This window comes from Terrapene carolina, unplaced genomic scaffold, assembly GCF_002925995.2.
Source record: "Terrapene carolina triunguis isolate 2854851 unplaced genomic scaffold, T_m_triunguis-2.0 Scaffold25, whole genome shotgun sequence".
Taxonomy (NCBI): domain Eukaryota; kingdom Metazoa; phylum Chordata; order Testudines; family Emydidae; genus Terrapene; species Terrapene triunguis.
Genome location: NW_020664376.1, coordinates 22,145 through 37,014, shown reverse-complemented (window position 1 = coordinate 37,014; position 14,870 = coordinate 22,145). Strand labels below are relative to the sequence as shown.

Below are 14,870 nucleotides of genomic sequence, written 5' to 3'. Positions count from 1 at the left end.
AGGGTGGAATGGGGTCAGCCAGCCTGTGAAAAGATGGACAGTTGTTGATGGTTTCAGCACTTGGAAATGGGAGAGGCATCTCGGACCCTTGACCAAACACTCAAAATTGCAGTTTTGAGGAGGGTTGTTGGGATGTTGATGGCTGAGATGGGAGTGGCCTCTGTCCACATTTTTATGGGTCATATTGTTTCTGTGGTTGGACGTATGGTGCAGGCCCTGTTCATTGTGCTGAGTGGTATTTCCCTGGCTTCCTTCTTTGTGCAGATGTGCAAATGCTTGAAGACCAAAGAGTTGTCCTAGAATATTTTTTAGGGTATGGAGGGATTCATCAGTCTTGGCTGCAAACAATTTCAAGCCCTCAAAGGGAAGATCAACAGTAGATTGTACTTCTTTCAGAAAACCAGAGAGGTGGAGACAAGAAGCCTGTTGCATAACTCTGGCTGTAGCAATGGATTGTGCCGCTGTGTCTGATGCATCCAGCGAAGCTTGAAAGGCTATCCATGCAAGAAGGTGACCCTCCAAGATGACTGCTTTGAATTGTTATTTTTTGTCATCAAGGATGCAATCAATAAACTCAGACATTTTAGAATAATTTGTGTGATTGTATTTGGCCATTAGTGCATCGTAACTGGCGATTCTGAATTGCAGAGTCGCTGACGAACAGGCTTTGTGCCCAAAGAGGTCTAACCACTTCCAGTCTTAATCATACTCTGGAGTGGTGTTGTCTGCGTCATTCATTCATGGCCTCTACCACCAAGGAATTCGGTAGGACATGTGAAAACAAAAAATCCAGATCATTAGAGGGAACTTAGTAATTCTTCTCCACTCTCTTACAAGTGGGCGGTATCATTGGGTGGTATGCCAGATGGTTTTGGCTGGATCCATGAGTGCCTCATTTATGGGGAGCGCAATCTTCAATGAGGCTGATGTTTGCAAAGTGTCCAACAGCTTGTGTTGAGATGCTGCAACTTCTTCCAAGGGTATCCTGAGCGAGCCAGCAATCCTTTTAAATAGCTCCTAGAATGGTTTAAAGTCATCAGCTGTTGTGGGTACTGGAGGCATGATGGCTTTGTCCAGAGAAGATGAAGAGATATTGGTTGGTGGGGTGACTTCTTTTGAAACGGATCTTTTAATTGCCCATGGCTGGGCAGATGTTACCGGTATCAGTGAGAATTCGGAAACCAATATGCTTATGCACAGTAATTTATTTGAGGAAGAATCACACAAGCAGTTAAGATTACACAGTACACATCTTTTCCTATAAGCCTCAGCTCCCCAAGCATAAATCCTCAGTAACTATGTTAGCTCTACACAGTATCCTGATTGTCAAACAAAGCAGGTATATCTACCAATTCTAGATGGAGACGTCTTCTCTTCTCGTCTTTTCCCTCTCAGGAACTTGGTCTGTCAAACATCCCCCAAAGCAGGGCCTAGGTCACCCTGAGCCCTTCTGGTTCTAGAAACCCACAAAGGTCCCTCAAAGCAGAGTCTAGGTTACTCTGAGGACTTCTGTCTCACAGTCTTGAACCTCTTCAGAGGTTAATTGGAGAACTAATCTAACTAATTTACTTTGCTTAGCATTTATATCTTTTGTTCTCAAAGAAGTCACATGTCCCAGAAATATGCCTTGTGGATGTTTATTACTGGTATATGCTAATTAATATTTTGGAAGGGACTGCAAAGCAGACACCGACACAGCCCAAAGCTCAATCATCATTTACCCTCTCACCCAGCATGTCCCTGCAGCCCATCACTTCCCGCGGCTCCCATTGGCCAGGAACGGCGAACCGCAACCACTGGGAGCTGTGGCGGGCCGTGCCTGCGGACACTCAACGTTAACAAAATGTCTCGCGGCCCACAATCAGATTACCCCGATGGGCCGCATGTGGCCCACAGGCCACAGGTTGCCCTCCACTGTTCTACATCCAGGGTTTTGTAACAGCAAATGGGCCCATCAACTCCTCACGGGGATATCTAGCTGGAAATTCTGGACTTTTCTTGTTACCCGGTATCAGTCAGCTTCTGTTATTTCCAGTCGATGAGAAGTTATGACTGTTCCTAATCATAATTAACTAACTGCCTTTGTGTTACGTATGTCAAGTATATGTAGTGCTTTTGGGAGAAGTATACACAGCCACTAATATTAGGGGCATGTCAATACTAAATACACCATGTTTAAATTGTTCATATTTTGGTTCTTTTGGTTAATGGTATGTGTTTTTGACCTAATTTGAAATAAACAAAATATGCTCTAGTACATCATGGAAAAACAGATTTGCTTGGTAATCCAAGTGATATGAAGAAAACACTTGAAGTTGTCCCATCTAGTTTTCCATCATCTCAAGAACTCTGAAGCAGTACTGTATTCAACACATCACTGATATTTTTATCTATTAGTTCTAGCAAATTTGACATATCTTGTATACAATACTGTTATCATTTCAGATAATATAAGTGTTGCCACTTGTAAGGGAATTTTCCAGGAACTGTTACTGTTTTACAATCCTGTCTCCTTTTGAACACCCCCTGAAGGGGATCCAAGTGCATTACATGATATCAAAGAATTTGTTTTGATTAATATTCCTAGTGATTTGCTGTTCTCTAACTTTCTTCTTAAAGCCACCTTCTAATCTCAGACTTATACACATGCTCTTTTAAATATACTGAAGGTCAGCAACAGATGTCATGCTTGGCAGTAGTTTGAAAAGCACAGGGAATTGCACAAGAACAAAAAGATCTAGAGCTGAGTGCATGACAGGAAATTCATAAAGACAACCACTTAGCCAGCCCTACTGAATAACAAAGAAAATGGATGTTCCTCACTGACTGGCTGAAATTATGCCAAATGGATGTCTTTTCAAGGTATTCGCATTCTTGCATGATATTGTATTGCATACGTGGCTTAAGTAAAGCGGTGATTTATTTGCAGGGAATGGAGGAAGCCCAGAAAATTCAATTTCATACCAATTAAACTATCTGTTCCCTGATTCTAAACATTCAGTAACTCCCTACCCAGAGCTTAGCAATGTTTCCCCCTCCTCTCTATATTCTTCTGTGATTTCTTACCATCTACTAAATATATTAAGACATTCTCTTTATATTAGTTCACAGCATCAAAACCCTTATGTGGCTTCTTCACCTTGCCCACCCCTCACTCCCAGGAACTCCACAAATAAATCACTGGACTAGGAGATATACAATGATATTACTAAAGAATTTTAATATCATAAGCCTATGAATTTCCACTAAAATCAAATACAAACTCTAGATAACTACTGTGTATGAGTGCCTTCTAGAACTCCTCACGGTCAAACTTTCCACATTACTAGTCAAATTAACTTAATTAACTGAATAATATTATACATATAGGGGATGTAAGTGTAACTTAGTTCATACATGCTTCTTGATATGTTACTCTCTATTTTACCTCCAGTTCTTTTATCCAAAGCCAAGCATCTTGCAAATTCTCTTCATTAACTTCAGCAAGTTTATCTTGCCAAGCTACTGCTTGAGCATCAAATTTCACAAAGTTAAAGCTGCGTTTGTGTCTCAGTTGTTCCTGTAAGAGATAGTCAGTTGCATTTTTCTCAATATTAAAAAAAAAAAAAAAAGACAAACCCATGTTACGTTTGGAGAGCAACATCCACAAGAGTAGTTTTCATTCATGTATAATTGGTAGTATAATCACAATAAATAATGACAAGTATTCTTTATACATATATGTTAGGAGGGAGATAGTAGCATCACCTATTATTAAGTTTGCCTGACATTTCCCATTATAAGATCCTTCAGTTGCTTATAATTTTGTCATGAATGACTATGAATTGCCACTTTGAATGACAATGAATAGCCACTTGGCCAGGGAAAGAGAGTGAGAATGACTCTGTAGTCTGGTAATGAGGGCATTTACCTAGGATATGGGAGATCCAAGTTCTAATCCCTTTTCTCATCAGGCACAGGGGGGAATTAAACATGGGTAAAGTAAAGCGACAAGTCAGTCATGGATTCTGTGATTTTACGTGACCTCTGCAACTGCAGCCTCAGGCAGCTGTCAGCCCTGGGCAGCGGGGATCGGGCTGTCAGCAGTAGCGTAGCTAGTGGGGTGCAGGGGAAGCAGCCGCTTCCCCTTAGCACATTTTCCAAAAGCGGAGCCCATGCTCCGCTCTGAAGCTTGGTCTGCCCGGCGGCGCTGGGCTCCTGCAGGCAAGGGAGGGCAGCACGCCTGGAGGAGCCATGGGGAGGGGGCGGCACGGCCGGAGGAGCGAGGGAGGCGCAGCATGGCGGCCCGCAACTCCCCCCCCCCCACGGACAACTTTGATGCACTGACCGGGTCCCGGGGCGCCCCCGGGGCAGGGAGGGTCTCCCCCACCTCCTCGCAGCAGCCACACCGGGCGGACCCGCAGCTGGTCACTCCCAGCAGGATCCTCGGCGCCGCCCTCGGCTCACCGGAATAAAGCTCCCCCAAGGAGGGGAGAGCGCTTCCCCCCTCCCGCCGCGGCCTGTCAGCGCGACCCGCCCACAGCCAGGCTCCGCCAGCAGCCCCGGGCAGGGCAGCGCCCCCGGGCTGAGCGGGCGAGCCGGGCTGCAGCTCGCTCGGACCGCGCCTGGCGGGGCTTGGTGCCTTCTGCCCCCACCCCCCCAAGGGGTAGCGCCAGCGCTGAGCCTGGGCTGGCGCTGCTCGCGGCGAGCCCCTCCGAGGCAGTGGCAGCGGGGTTTGCTGCTCTCTGCTGCTGGCTGGGTTGGGCCTAGCAGCCGGGCCCCGGAAAGAAGCAGCGGAAGGGCAGGCAGCGGACTCCCAGGCTCTCCCGGTCCTGGGGGCAGCTCCAGTCCCCTCTGCACAGAGAGCCCCGGGGACCCCAGCCCACGGCATTCTCATCCCCGGTAACCCCTCCCCAAGCTCCATACCCCGTGTACCCCTCCCATGTACCACATGCCCCTGCCTTTCCCTCCCCTTCACCTCCCCTCGTACCCCCGTCCTCTACCACCCTACCTACATCCTCTCCTACACCTCCCCTCAAGTCAAACCTCTGTCCCCCTCCCTCCACATCCTCCTCTTCACCTCCCCTTGTACCCCCTTCCTCTGCCACCCTCCCTACATCCTCCCCTCCACCTCCCCTCAAGTCAAACCTCCGTCCCCCTCCCTCCACATCCTCCCCTTCACCTCCCCTCGTACCCCCTTCCTCTGCCACCCTCCCTACATCCTCTCCTTCACCTCCCCTCAAGTCAAACCCCCTGTCCCCTGCCACCCTCCCTCTACATCCCTCCCCTCAACCCCCCTGTCCTCTGCCAGCCTTCCTCTACAGCCATGGGGGGGCAGCGTGGCCGGAGGAGCGAGGGGGGGCGCAGCATGGCCGCAGTGTGGCCGGAGGAGCCAACCGGGGGGGGCACGGCATGGCCGGAGGAGCCAGGGGGCGTGGCCAGAGGAGGAGCCGGGGGGGGCGCCTTTTTTATGTTTGCTCCCCCTGCTCTTAGAACCTGGCTACGCCACTGGCTGTCAGCTCCAGGAGGTGGGGCTTCAGCTCCAGCCCCACATCACAAGGCTCAGGCTTCTGTGATTTATTGTTTATTGTGTCCTGCGTCCTGCTTGTGACTTACTAAAAATACCCGTGACAAAATCTTAGCCTTAAACATGGGTCTCCCACATTCCAGGTGAATGGCCTAGCCACTGGGCTAAAGCTTATAAGGAAGGCAGTGGCACCACAACCACCTTCTTCTTCACCACCAGCTATTTCTTGAATTCTTTGCTTTTGTCAAAATGCCTGAGAGTCCAAAAGAAATTTTACAGGTCTAAATGAAAGGTTTCATTTCAATATCACCAAAATGTTTATTTCTTTCAGTTCAATCAAAACTATTCAGTGAACTCAACACAAATTCACAAACTGTTCTGGTTAACCCCAAAATGCATTTTTGGTGAATAAATTATTTGTCTAAAAACTGTGTCACCCAGCTCTAGTTACAAGCCTTTGGGGCCGGGGGGAGGAATCACAATTCACACATGCTCAGTAGAGAGTTGCTAGAGCTTAGCTAAAATCTCCAAAGATTCTATCTGCAGAGAGCATGCTCCAGCCCAGGGCTAAGCAGGACTTTCTCTACAACTGCTGCTCTCTGCTGCTGCTGGCTGAGATTGGGCACCTGAACTGACAGCATTCGTAGGAAAATCAAATGTTTTGCAAAATGTTTCATTTTTTTTAAAATGGCTACTAATTTTAACTGAAAACAATGTGGAGGGGAAAAAAAGCTTCAATCAGCTCTAAGTGCTAGTACTGCTACACATATCAGGTTTCTGGAACCCCACCATTTTATCTAACCTGAATGAGCTGAAATATTTTCTCCTTCACAAGTGGAAGTTTGTCCCTCATAGACTGAGATGTATCAATGAGAATATAGACGTGATCTTCAAGCACATTCCCAAAGAGACCTCTGCTCCCTCGCTGGAGCCATTTAACCCTGCAAAAAACATAAAATAAATAAAGTCACCTGAACATGGTGTGAAAGGCAACATTTCAATAACATTTTGGAGCTAGACAGGCAGCATAAAGCAATATGGTAACATTAAAGCCAATAATCTTCCAGATTGAACTAGCTGTCTCTGTGAGCGACCAAGGTGTTCCTACTGCTCAGTGACTGTACTCCAGACCTAATTCAGGAAAGCATTTACACGTGATAAAATCCATCCCCATTCAGGGAAACACTTAAGGCTCTGATTCAGCAAGAAACTTAAGCACTTAAAACAACTTTAATGTTAGGCTCATGTTTAAATTCCTTACTGAACAGGAGCCTTAACCACATTGTTAATTTTAAATTAACTGGATTCAAGCACAGGCTTAAAGTTAAATGTGTGCTTGGGTGCTTTCCTGAACAGAATTATTTTCCTGATTCAGAGCCTCTAACTGGTTCCACTTTAGGTTCCCCTGGTGAGCTCTAACAACCTGCGTACATTGCAGTGTGGGATATTAACGAATAGTGCAGTGGCTTTGAGATAAAGATTACTCACCTTTGTACAAGTTAAAAGAGAATGATGCCATAAAAAAATAAAAGAATCATGTCACATTTGCAGCTGAAGGACATTTTCTCATGAAGTATTTCACAAAAGCATGCAAAGTACTCTACCAAGGTTTCATGACGAATGGACAAGCCATTCAAAATAGAAAAATCTATGCTGGTGTTCTCGGATTTGAAATATAAAATTTGACTCTCAAATCTGTCCTGCTAGGAGCTTTCACCGGCATGTGAATTTCAACCAGAAGAAGACAAAGATAGGATAAACCAAGGAAAAATAACAAAACCCTGGATGTTGATAAATATATTCAGGCACTGATACCCTTGGTGGGAAGAAACATGAAAAACTATGAAGAGAAATGCTTGAACACAATTGTTTCTGTTACATTGAGAACAATCCCTAACAGACAAATATTATAAGGGCCAGGTTATGCCTATTAATTGCACGCCTGAGGTCTGGGTGGGGCAGCGCCGCACTGCACCAGCAGATGTTCTTGGAAGGATTATGCTTTAGGGAAGCAAAAGGCCTCTTGGAGCTCCTGGGGAGCTCCACTGCTGAGCCACCCCTAGGATTGAGCACCATGTTCTCCTCTCTATGGCCAGCCACCAGATCTAGTTAGGGTGGAGAGGAGGGTGTGACAATCAGGGTCCAGATGCCCCAAGGAGGGTACAAAAGGTCTGAACCCCAAAGAATAAGAAATTGAATCAAGCGGTTGTATACAATGTTATTGTGTATAAATATATATCAAGAAAGGTGTTTTATGAAAGCTTGTAGTGTTCTGACATTGACGGTCATTAGGAGAGGTGTTTACAAGTTATGGCTATGAATATAAGTATGTATATATGTTTAGAACATTGTAACTGTTGTACAACCACACCACCACCTCACAACAGAGAGGTGAAGCAATCAGGCAGCAAAAGACAATAGTGGAATTAATGGGGAAACTTTGAAACAACTTGAAATTGAAATGAAAACCTCGATCTTGGAAAACTAAGAGAGAAAGGAATTTCCTCTACCATGTATCACCATAGTCTGAGAGGGGGAAAAAATCTGCAAATCCTCAAAAGAGAGGGGGTTTGAAGTGAAGGACATCCAAAAACTGAGAGCCAGCATCTAGGCAGGGTGCTGTCTATGGAACACTAGATCCCCTCTATGATGGGGCAAACTGCAAAACTGTTCAGAGTCAGTAGGTAACTTATACTAGAAAAGGGAATTTAGCTAATATAGAAGTAGAAAGCCTGAGATTGACCTTTATGTTTATTTTCTGTGTGACTTGTATGTGTTTGCTTTTCCTCACAAATTTGTCTTTGAATCTCTGATTTTTCTATTAAATAAACCTTTTGTTTGATTCTACTCCAAGCAGTCTCTGTTGTGCAAACTGCCTGGAGTGTGTGTGTCAAAGTGAAGTGATAACAGGTGTCAGTTTTCACACCTTCAGGGATGTCATACCAGAGGGGAAAAGTTCAAGTGTCTGGTAAGAGAGATGGATTTGGGGAGAGTTGGACTAGATGCGCTGTTGGGGGCACCCTGGCTGCAAGGAGTAACTAGGCTCTGAGTCATAGCCGCATACTATTAAGGCACCCAAGATTACAGGGCAGATGACGGACAGAACCCATTACTAATTTAAGTGATTCCCAAAATGTCCCAGAGGGCCTTAGGCTAACCCCCTCTCCACACTTTTTGGGGTGGGTACTACTAACTGGGAGCAATCTGTGCACAGGGATTGCAATTGTTGCTGGCTCCTCAAAAAGGAGATACACTTGTGATTCTCAGATGGAAGATGCTATACATGTGCAAACAATTTTGAATTATGATCTATCTTACTTAATATTTATTATTGTAGCATCTGATTTGAACAAGAAACTTTAAGCTCATAAGTCTTTCCTAGTAAATGAATACTAAGAGGTCCTACACATAAAGGTCAGACTTAAAAAAAGGTAACTAACTTCTTTATAACTTTTATTGGGTGTTTACCACCTGCTTCTGTCTGCCATGGCTGTAAACTTAAAACATTTCTGCATTAGAGCACAGATCTGAACAGATTTCATTTGAAACCAAACTAACCTTCTTTCCATTTGTCCAAGAGCATTCTTCATTCTCTCTTCATACTGCCTGTACTTCTCAGTAGAGACATACACATGAACCACAGACCCATCTTTCCAGTAAGTGTGTACAAATTTATCACAGTATTTTGCGTGGATTATTTTCTTATTCGTCTCCTACAGGGGCAAGGAATTATTAATTAAATGTTTTTAAATGTGATCTTTGCAATGTGTTGTGACAACATTTGGAAAATACACTTAAAAGGCAGGGATTTATGCCTGCTTCAACTGCATAGCTGCAGAAGTAGCCACAGATTATAAACCTGCTCAGGACATTGGCTCCTGATATGAAATCAATACAAACTGTTTCCCTGTCCTCTTTGACCTGCTCTTAGAAAGAGCAGGCGAAGTATAGCGAAAAGTGCTCCGGTGGAGCTTGGGAAGAGCAAGCAAACCACAGAATAATCCAACCCTTTACACTTTGCTTTAAAACCCGGTAGTATTAGAGCATCTGGGGCCTCTTCATCTCCTAGACCATGTGGAACAGAGAAGAAACTGACAAACATTCCTTTGCCCCATTCCACTGAGTCATAAAGATGAGGAAAAACAAGTTGTTGCTGAAACCATCCCCACATCCTTGGCAGCAGATTCCATGGTGAATGCAGGAGGCTAGGCAAAGCTGTCCTTTCAGGGCAAAGAGAGGGTCACTTCCACGCCATTTCACTTATGAACCTCTTCATCCTGTTCCATTAACAAGATTTTATTATAATCCTCCAAATAAGAATGGGGTTACAAACAGACCACATGCTGTACAAAAGGCTCATCTATAAAGTTTCATTGCAAGTCTGAAAAGCAGAAAAGCAGACAGAAGCCGAAAAGGACACAGCATTCGAGGGAATCTTAGCAGTACTTACAGCATCAGTTTGTAAAGATTCATCCTCTGGCTTGGCTTTTATGTCAACCACCCCGTCAGCGTGCCGAAAAGTACAGTCAGCAAGTGCTTCATACAACGTCAGCTTCTGAGCTTTCAAGCCATTCTTCTGCAACCACTCCTTAGAACTTATATAATCCTCAGGTTTTGGCTCAGGCGCTGGAGGATCAGTTTTGGTTGCTGATTTGAAAATATACATAACTAGTTGTACTTAACATAATTCACCAAAGAGTTTCTGTAAGCTATTACAAAAGAAGACTGATATATGGATAACTGGGCCAAAAGTTACAAACCTAAGGCCAACCTTGGGCTCCTAACTCCATATTTAGATACCTAAATAAAGAGTCTGATTTTCAAAAGTGTAGACAAATCATACTGACGCCAATGGGAGCTGCGGGATGCCCAGCACTTTATAAATGAGGCCAGCAATTTAATTGCCGAAGTATGGATTTAGGAGGTTAACTTTAGGCAACCATGTTTAAGAATGTTGATCAGAATTCTGAGGAGAATCACTGAATAATTATAGTTATAGAGATCTGACTGCATGCATGAAGTTGCAAGAACAGAGCCTTATCATATGAAAGGAACTGCCTTTTGACTGGCCTTTCATAAACTCTGCTAAATCATGTTTTAAAACAAGTCTGTTTGCATTTTCTTCCTTTGCATATACTTTATGTAAAGGCCACAGCTTAGTGTGTATACATAATGTATTATCTGAAGAGTTAATGGAAAGTAGACAGCCTCTTTTTCATTTCACTAGAACAGAACAGAGAAAGGATACAAGAGTTTTAAAGAGATCAGGAAGACAAAGAAAGAAATGTAGACAGACAGGACAACTCCAGTTATCTGAATCACTGAGAGACAAAATAGATGGGCTGCCTGAGTTCAGCTATTAATCACACTGGAATTTAACATTTTCTTTAATTCAGTCTAGTGTATGATCAGAATATTTTAACATTTTATACAGTGATTATACAGTATATGAAAAAAATACATTAAAACAACATTAAGGTTGCAAAGTCAAGCACTTATAAATTAGGAAATGTCAGAATTAAAGTTGCCCATGTAACCTTAATTCAGGCCCTTTGCACATATTTATTATGAAAGTCTTGCCCAACATCATACAGGAAGTATGTGGCAAACCCAGGAATGGAACTCAGCTCTCCGGTACTACTCCAGAGAATGTCCTTTCTCTCCCTGAATCCCTCTGTCTCATTCATTGCCAAACCTGTGTACTGAATGAAGCAGAAGTTCTGTAGAACAAATAATATGTGATTGTGTAATTATAGATTGTACCATAATGCTTACACACAAGGGAACCAAATTAAGGCATGAAGCCTTATTTCTGACATTTCTTAATCCTGAATGCTTAATTTTGCAACCTTAATATTTTTAACCTGTATTAATGTAATTTCCTAGTTTTTTTAAACAAGAAAATTGAAAAAATAATGGAATAATACTGACACACACACCTCACCCATGGATCATCAGCAGGGTTTGAATGTAGGACCTTTAGATCCACTGTACAGATCTCCAACTTGAGCTAAAGTATTAACTGGTAGCGGTAGTAGGCTATTATCTCTAAAAGGTCCAGCAACTAGATGGGGAAGGTGACACTTTGCCAGTGGCTTACACACTATTTGTAAGAGAGCAGTGAAATGTTGGGAATTAAGAATTCTGGGTTCTATTCCTGGCTCTAGAAGGTAGTGTGATCCAATGGTTACAAACAGCACAGCCAACCATATAGATATGGCACAACTATTCTTAAAGGCAGAGTGGCTAAGTAGATCAGACTAGGGTCTTCCAAATTGGAGGCATGGGTTCTCTTCACAGCTCTGCCAGAAGCAATCTTGTGTGACCTCTTAGTTACTCCTTCTGTAGAAAGGGGGGGGATCCGAGGTCGGAGGTCTTGTCCAGAAGTAATGACTATGAAGTGCACAGGGTTAACACCTGAGTAGTGGAACAGCTGAGATCAGAACTCTTGGCTTACAATCCCGAACACTTTCCCCTAAGTCAAAACATGCTTTTCAGCTGTTTCTTTGCCTAACCTACAGAGCCAAATAGGGAAGCCTGGGAATGTGTGGTTGCCATGCAGAAGCCCCATCAGGCCTGGAATCATGATCAGGGCAGATAGAATATTCAGAGCTTTTAGCAACAAACCTCTACACCTAAAATGTAGGTTGACCTAGCTATGTCACCCAGGGGTGTGAAAAATTCACACTCCTGAAAGACATAGTTCAGCCAACCTACACCCCAGTGTAGGCACCACTAGGTCGATGGAAGAATTCTTCCATCAACCTCTCAGAAGGGGTGGGTTAACTACAGTGACTGAAACCCGCTTCCACCACTGTAGCAAGTGTCTACACCAGGGGTCGGCAACCTTTCAGAAGTGGTGTGCCGAGTCTTCATTTATTCATTCTAATTTATGGTTTCGCGTGATAGTAATACATTTTAACCTTTTTAGAAGGTCTCTTTCTATAAGTCTATAATATATAACTAAACTATTGTTGTATGTAAAGTAAATAAGGTTTCAAAATGTTTAAGAAGCTGAAAATCAGCTCGTGTGCCACCTTCGGCACGCGTGCCATAGGTTGCCTACCCCTGGTCTACACAATAGTGCTAGAGCAGCACATCTGTAGCACAGACACACCCCAAGGCTTTGTCTTCACTGCAGAGTTAATTTGAGTTATACATTCAAGTTAACTCCATTCAAGTTAGCCTAGCTCACCTGACAATGGCCACACTGCTAACACTCGACTTATACAGAGTGATTTTATGAGCAGCACAGAGTGACTGTGTTAGCAGCTGACATGTTGTGTTAACATGAGTTATAGCCTATACCCCCGATGGGCCAGCCAACTTGAGTTAAACTCACCACTGCTGTGATGCTCCACAGAGATACCCAGGGTGGTGAGGAACCTCACCCCTCAAACCACTGCTTAGGTTGAAACAGTCTTGTCTGTGCCTGTTGTGGATCAGCTCCCTGAAACCAACAGCCTTTAGCAACACAAGCACTACCTTCCAGGCCCCACCAGGCCTCGCTCCCTCTGTGCAGGTAGTAATATGCACACACCAACCCCTGAATCCTCTGAGCATTCCCTGCAGTGTCCAGCCCCTGATCCACTGAACGCTCATCAGATTACCAGACCCACTGTTCCCGAAGAAACAGTGCACACCAGCTGGTAAGATTCACCTCAGGATCACCACTTTGCTTAACACTACAGCACTTAGATATATTCATAGTGAAAACACGAATACATTTATTATCAAAGACTAGAGATTCAAGTGATAACGAGTCAGACTACTGGAAACAAATGGTTACATATAAAGCAAAATCATAACACACTGTCTAGGGATGAAACGTTAACTAACAAGTTATTCTCTTTTCTAAAGAAGCTCTTCTCACCCAAAGTTCTCTCCAGTGTTTTTAACCGAGCCTGGTTGAAACCCCCTTTTTTAAATAAAGCCAACTCACTGTTTGCTTACCTTCTCAGTGAAGGGTGCCAGGGTGTCTTGTTTAACCCACCCTAACCCCTCCATATATAGTGGAGCAAACCTTTGAAGTGCACCTCAGGAGAAGGCTCTTCTTCCCCACCACCAAAACCTGCTATTTTTCTCTTCCTCTTAGTTCCCACACTCCTTCATTTTCATTCAGTTCAGACTGGAGATAGGAGACCCATTGTGAACAAGACAATACTCAACTTATATGTAAACAAATATATGAAGAAACATCTCGTCAGACAGAAAGCCTGGTTTTCATTTTTGCTAGTGACACAGACTAAGAACATGTTTTCAGTATATATATTCAGAACTCCTTACATAGTATCTGCATACATATTTCACAACAATATTGATTATCAGTCTGACGTTGGCTTTTATTTGAGACCTCACATGACATTCTTTGGTGAAGTACAGTGTACAGACCAGATTCAGGCGAGTCTTATTCCCCCCCCCCCCCCCCCCCCCCACACACACATACTGTCCTTTGCCAGTTGACAAACCTGGTTCGCAACCACATTCCAGTGAAGGGTTTTAGTGTGTGGATGAGGCCTGAGTAAGGAGCAACTCTCGAGTTACAACTCAAGTTAACGCTGCAGTGAAGACAAGGCCTAAGCATATGACAATTTTCAGAGGTTTGTAATTTGGTCAAATGTGGATGAATTTCTGTGGGGCAGCTGAACTGCACAGCTATCCCCTGCCAGGTTTCAAGTCCCTCCGTCAAGCCATAGAGCTGATTGAGCTCCTCAGAAAAATAGCTGGAAAAATTAACATTAGTAAAACTACCTGTTTTCGCTAGTCTTGTTCTCAGAGACAACTGAATAGTTTTTGCTGAAACTTTCCAAAAGGCAGAAAACAAACATGGAAAAATTCACCCAAGAATTGTTAAAGTTTAACAAAGTTAAAGCAACTGTAAATAGAAGCTTATAAAGGTAAGTGTATGCAACCGTAACTATAGATGTCGTATCTTGGTCTTAAAATCATCCCTAAATTGGCAGTTTATCAAAATTGCCCACAAATGAAACAAATTAATCATGAACACAATGATATCTTTCCAGAAAGAACTATAAACAATACCTTTGCCAGATATAGGCTGGTCAGACTCTGATAAAATATTCTGAAGTTGTATCAGCGCATTTCTGGCCTCCTCCAACTCCTTCCAGATCAGGAAGACATCTTCTCTGACACCAGCAACTGTGGGAGGAATAATGCACAGACTTTAATGCTTTCAGACAAATTCTGCTTTCACCTCTACACCTGCTCAACAATCCTAAAGTCAATGGGGTTGCCTGGGTAGGTACCATTTTATTACTTTGTCCATAGGGTTCTGTCAAGGCTGTATCCCCACTTTGAACCTTAGGGTACAAATGTAGGGGCCTGCATAAAAACTTCTAAGCTT

General features: G+C 43.6%; 1 protein-coding gene across 1 annotated transcript in view; it reads right to left on the bottom strand.

The window, feature by feature from the left end:
• LOC113406302 (von Willebrand factor A domain-containing protein 3B-like) overlaps positions 1 to 14,870 on the bottom strand; it is a gene marked incomplete at its 5' end in the record, with an annotated part of 114,741 nt that overhangs the window by 80,352 nt on the left and 19,519 nt on the right. The window contains 5 exons of the mRNA XM_026650381.1: positions 3,428 to 3,559; positions 6,309 to 6,447; positions 9,065 to 9,219; positions 9,957 to 10,153; positions 14,549 to 14,665. Coding sequence (XP_026506166.1) covers positions 3,428 to 3,559; positions 6,309 to 6,447; positions 9,065 to 9,219; positions 9,957 to 10,153; positions 14,549 to 14,665 — 740 coding nt within the window. The remainder of the gene's footprint in view (positions 1 to 3,427; positions 3,560 to 6,308; positions 6,448 to 9,064; positions 9,220 to 9,956; positions 10,154 to 14,548; positions 14,666 to 14,870) is intronic.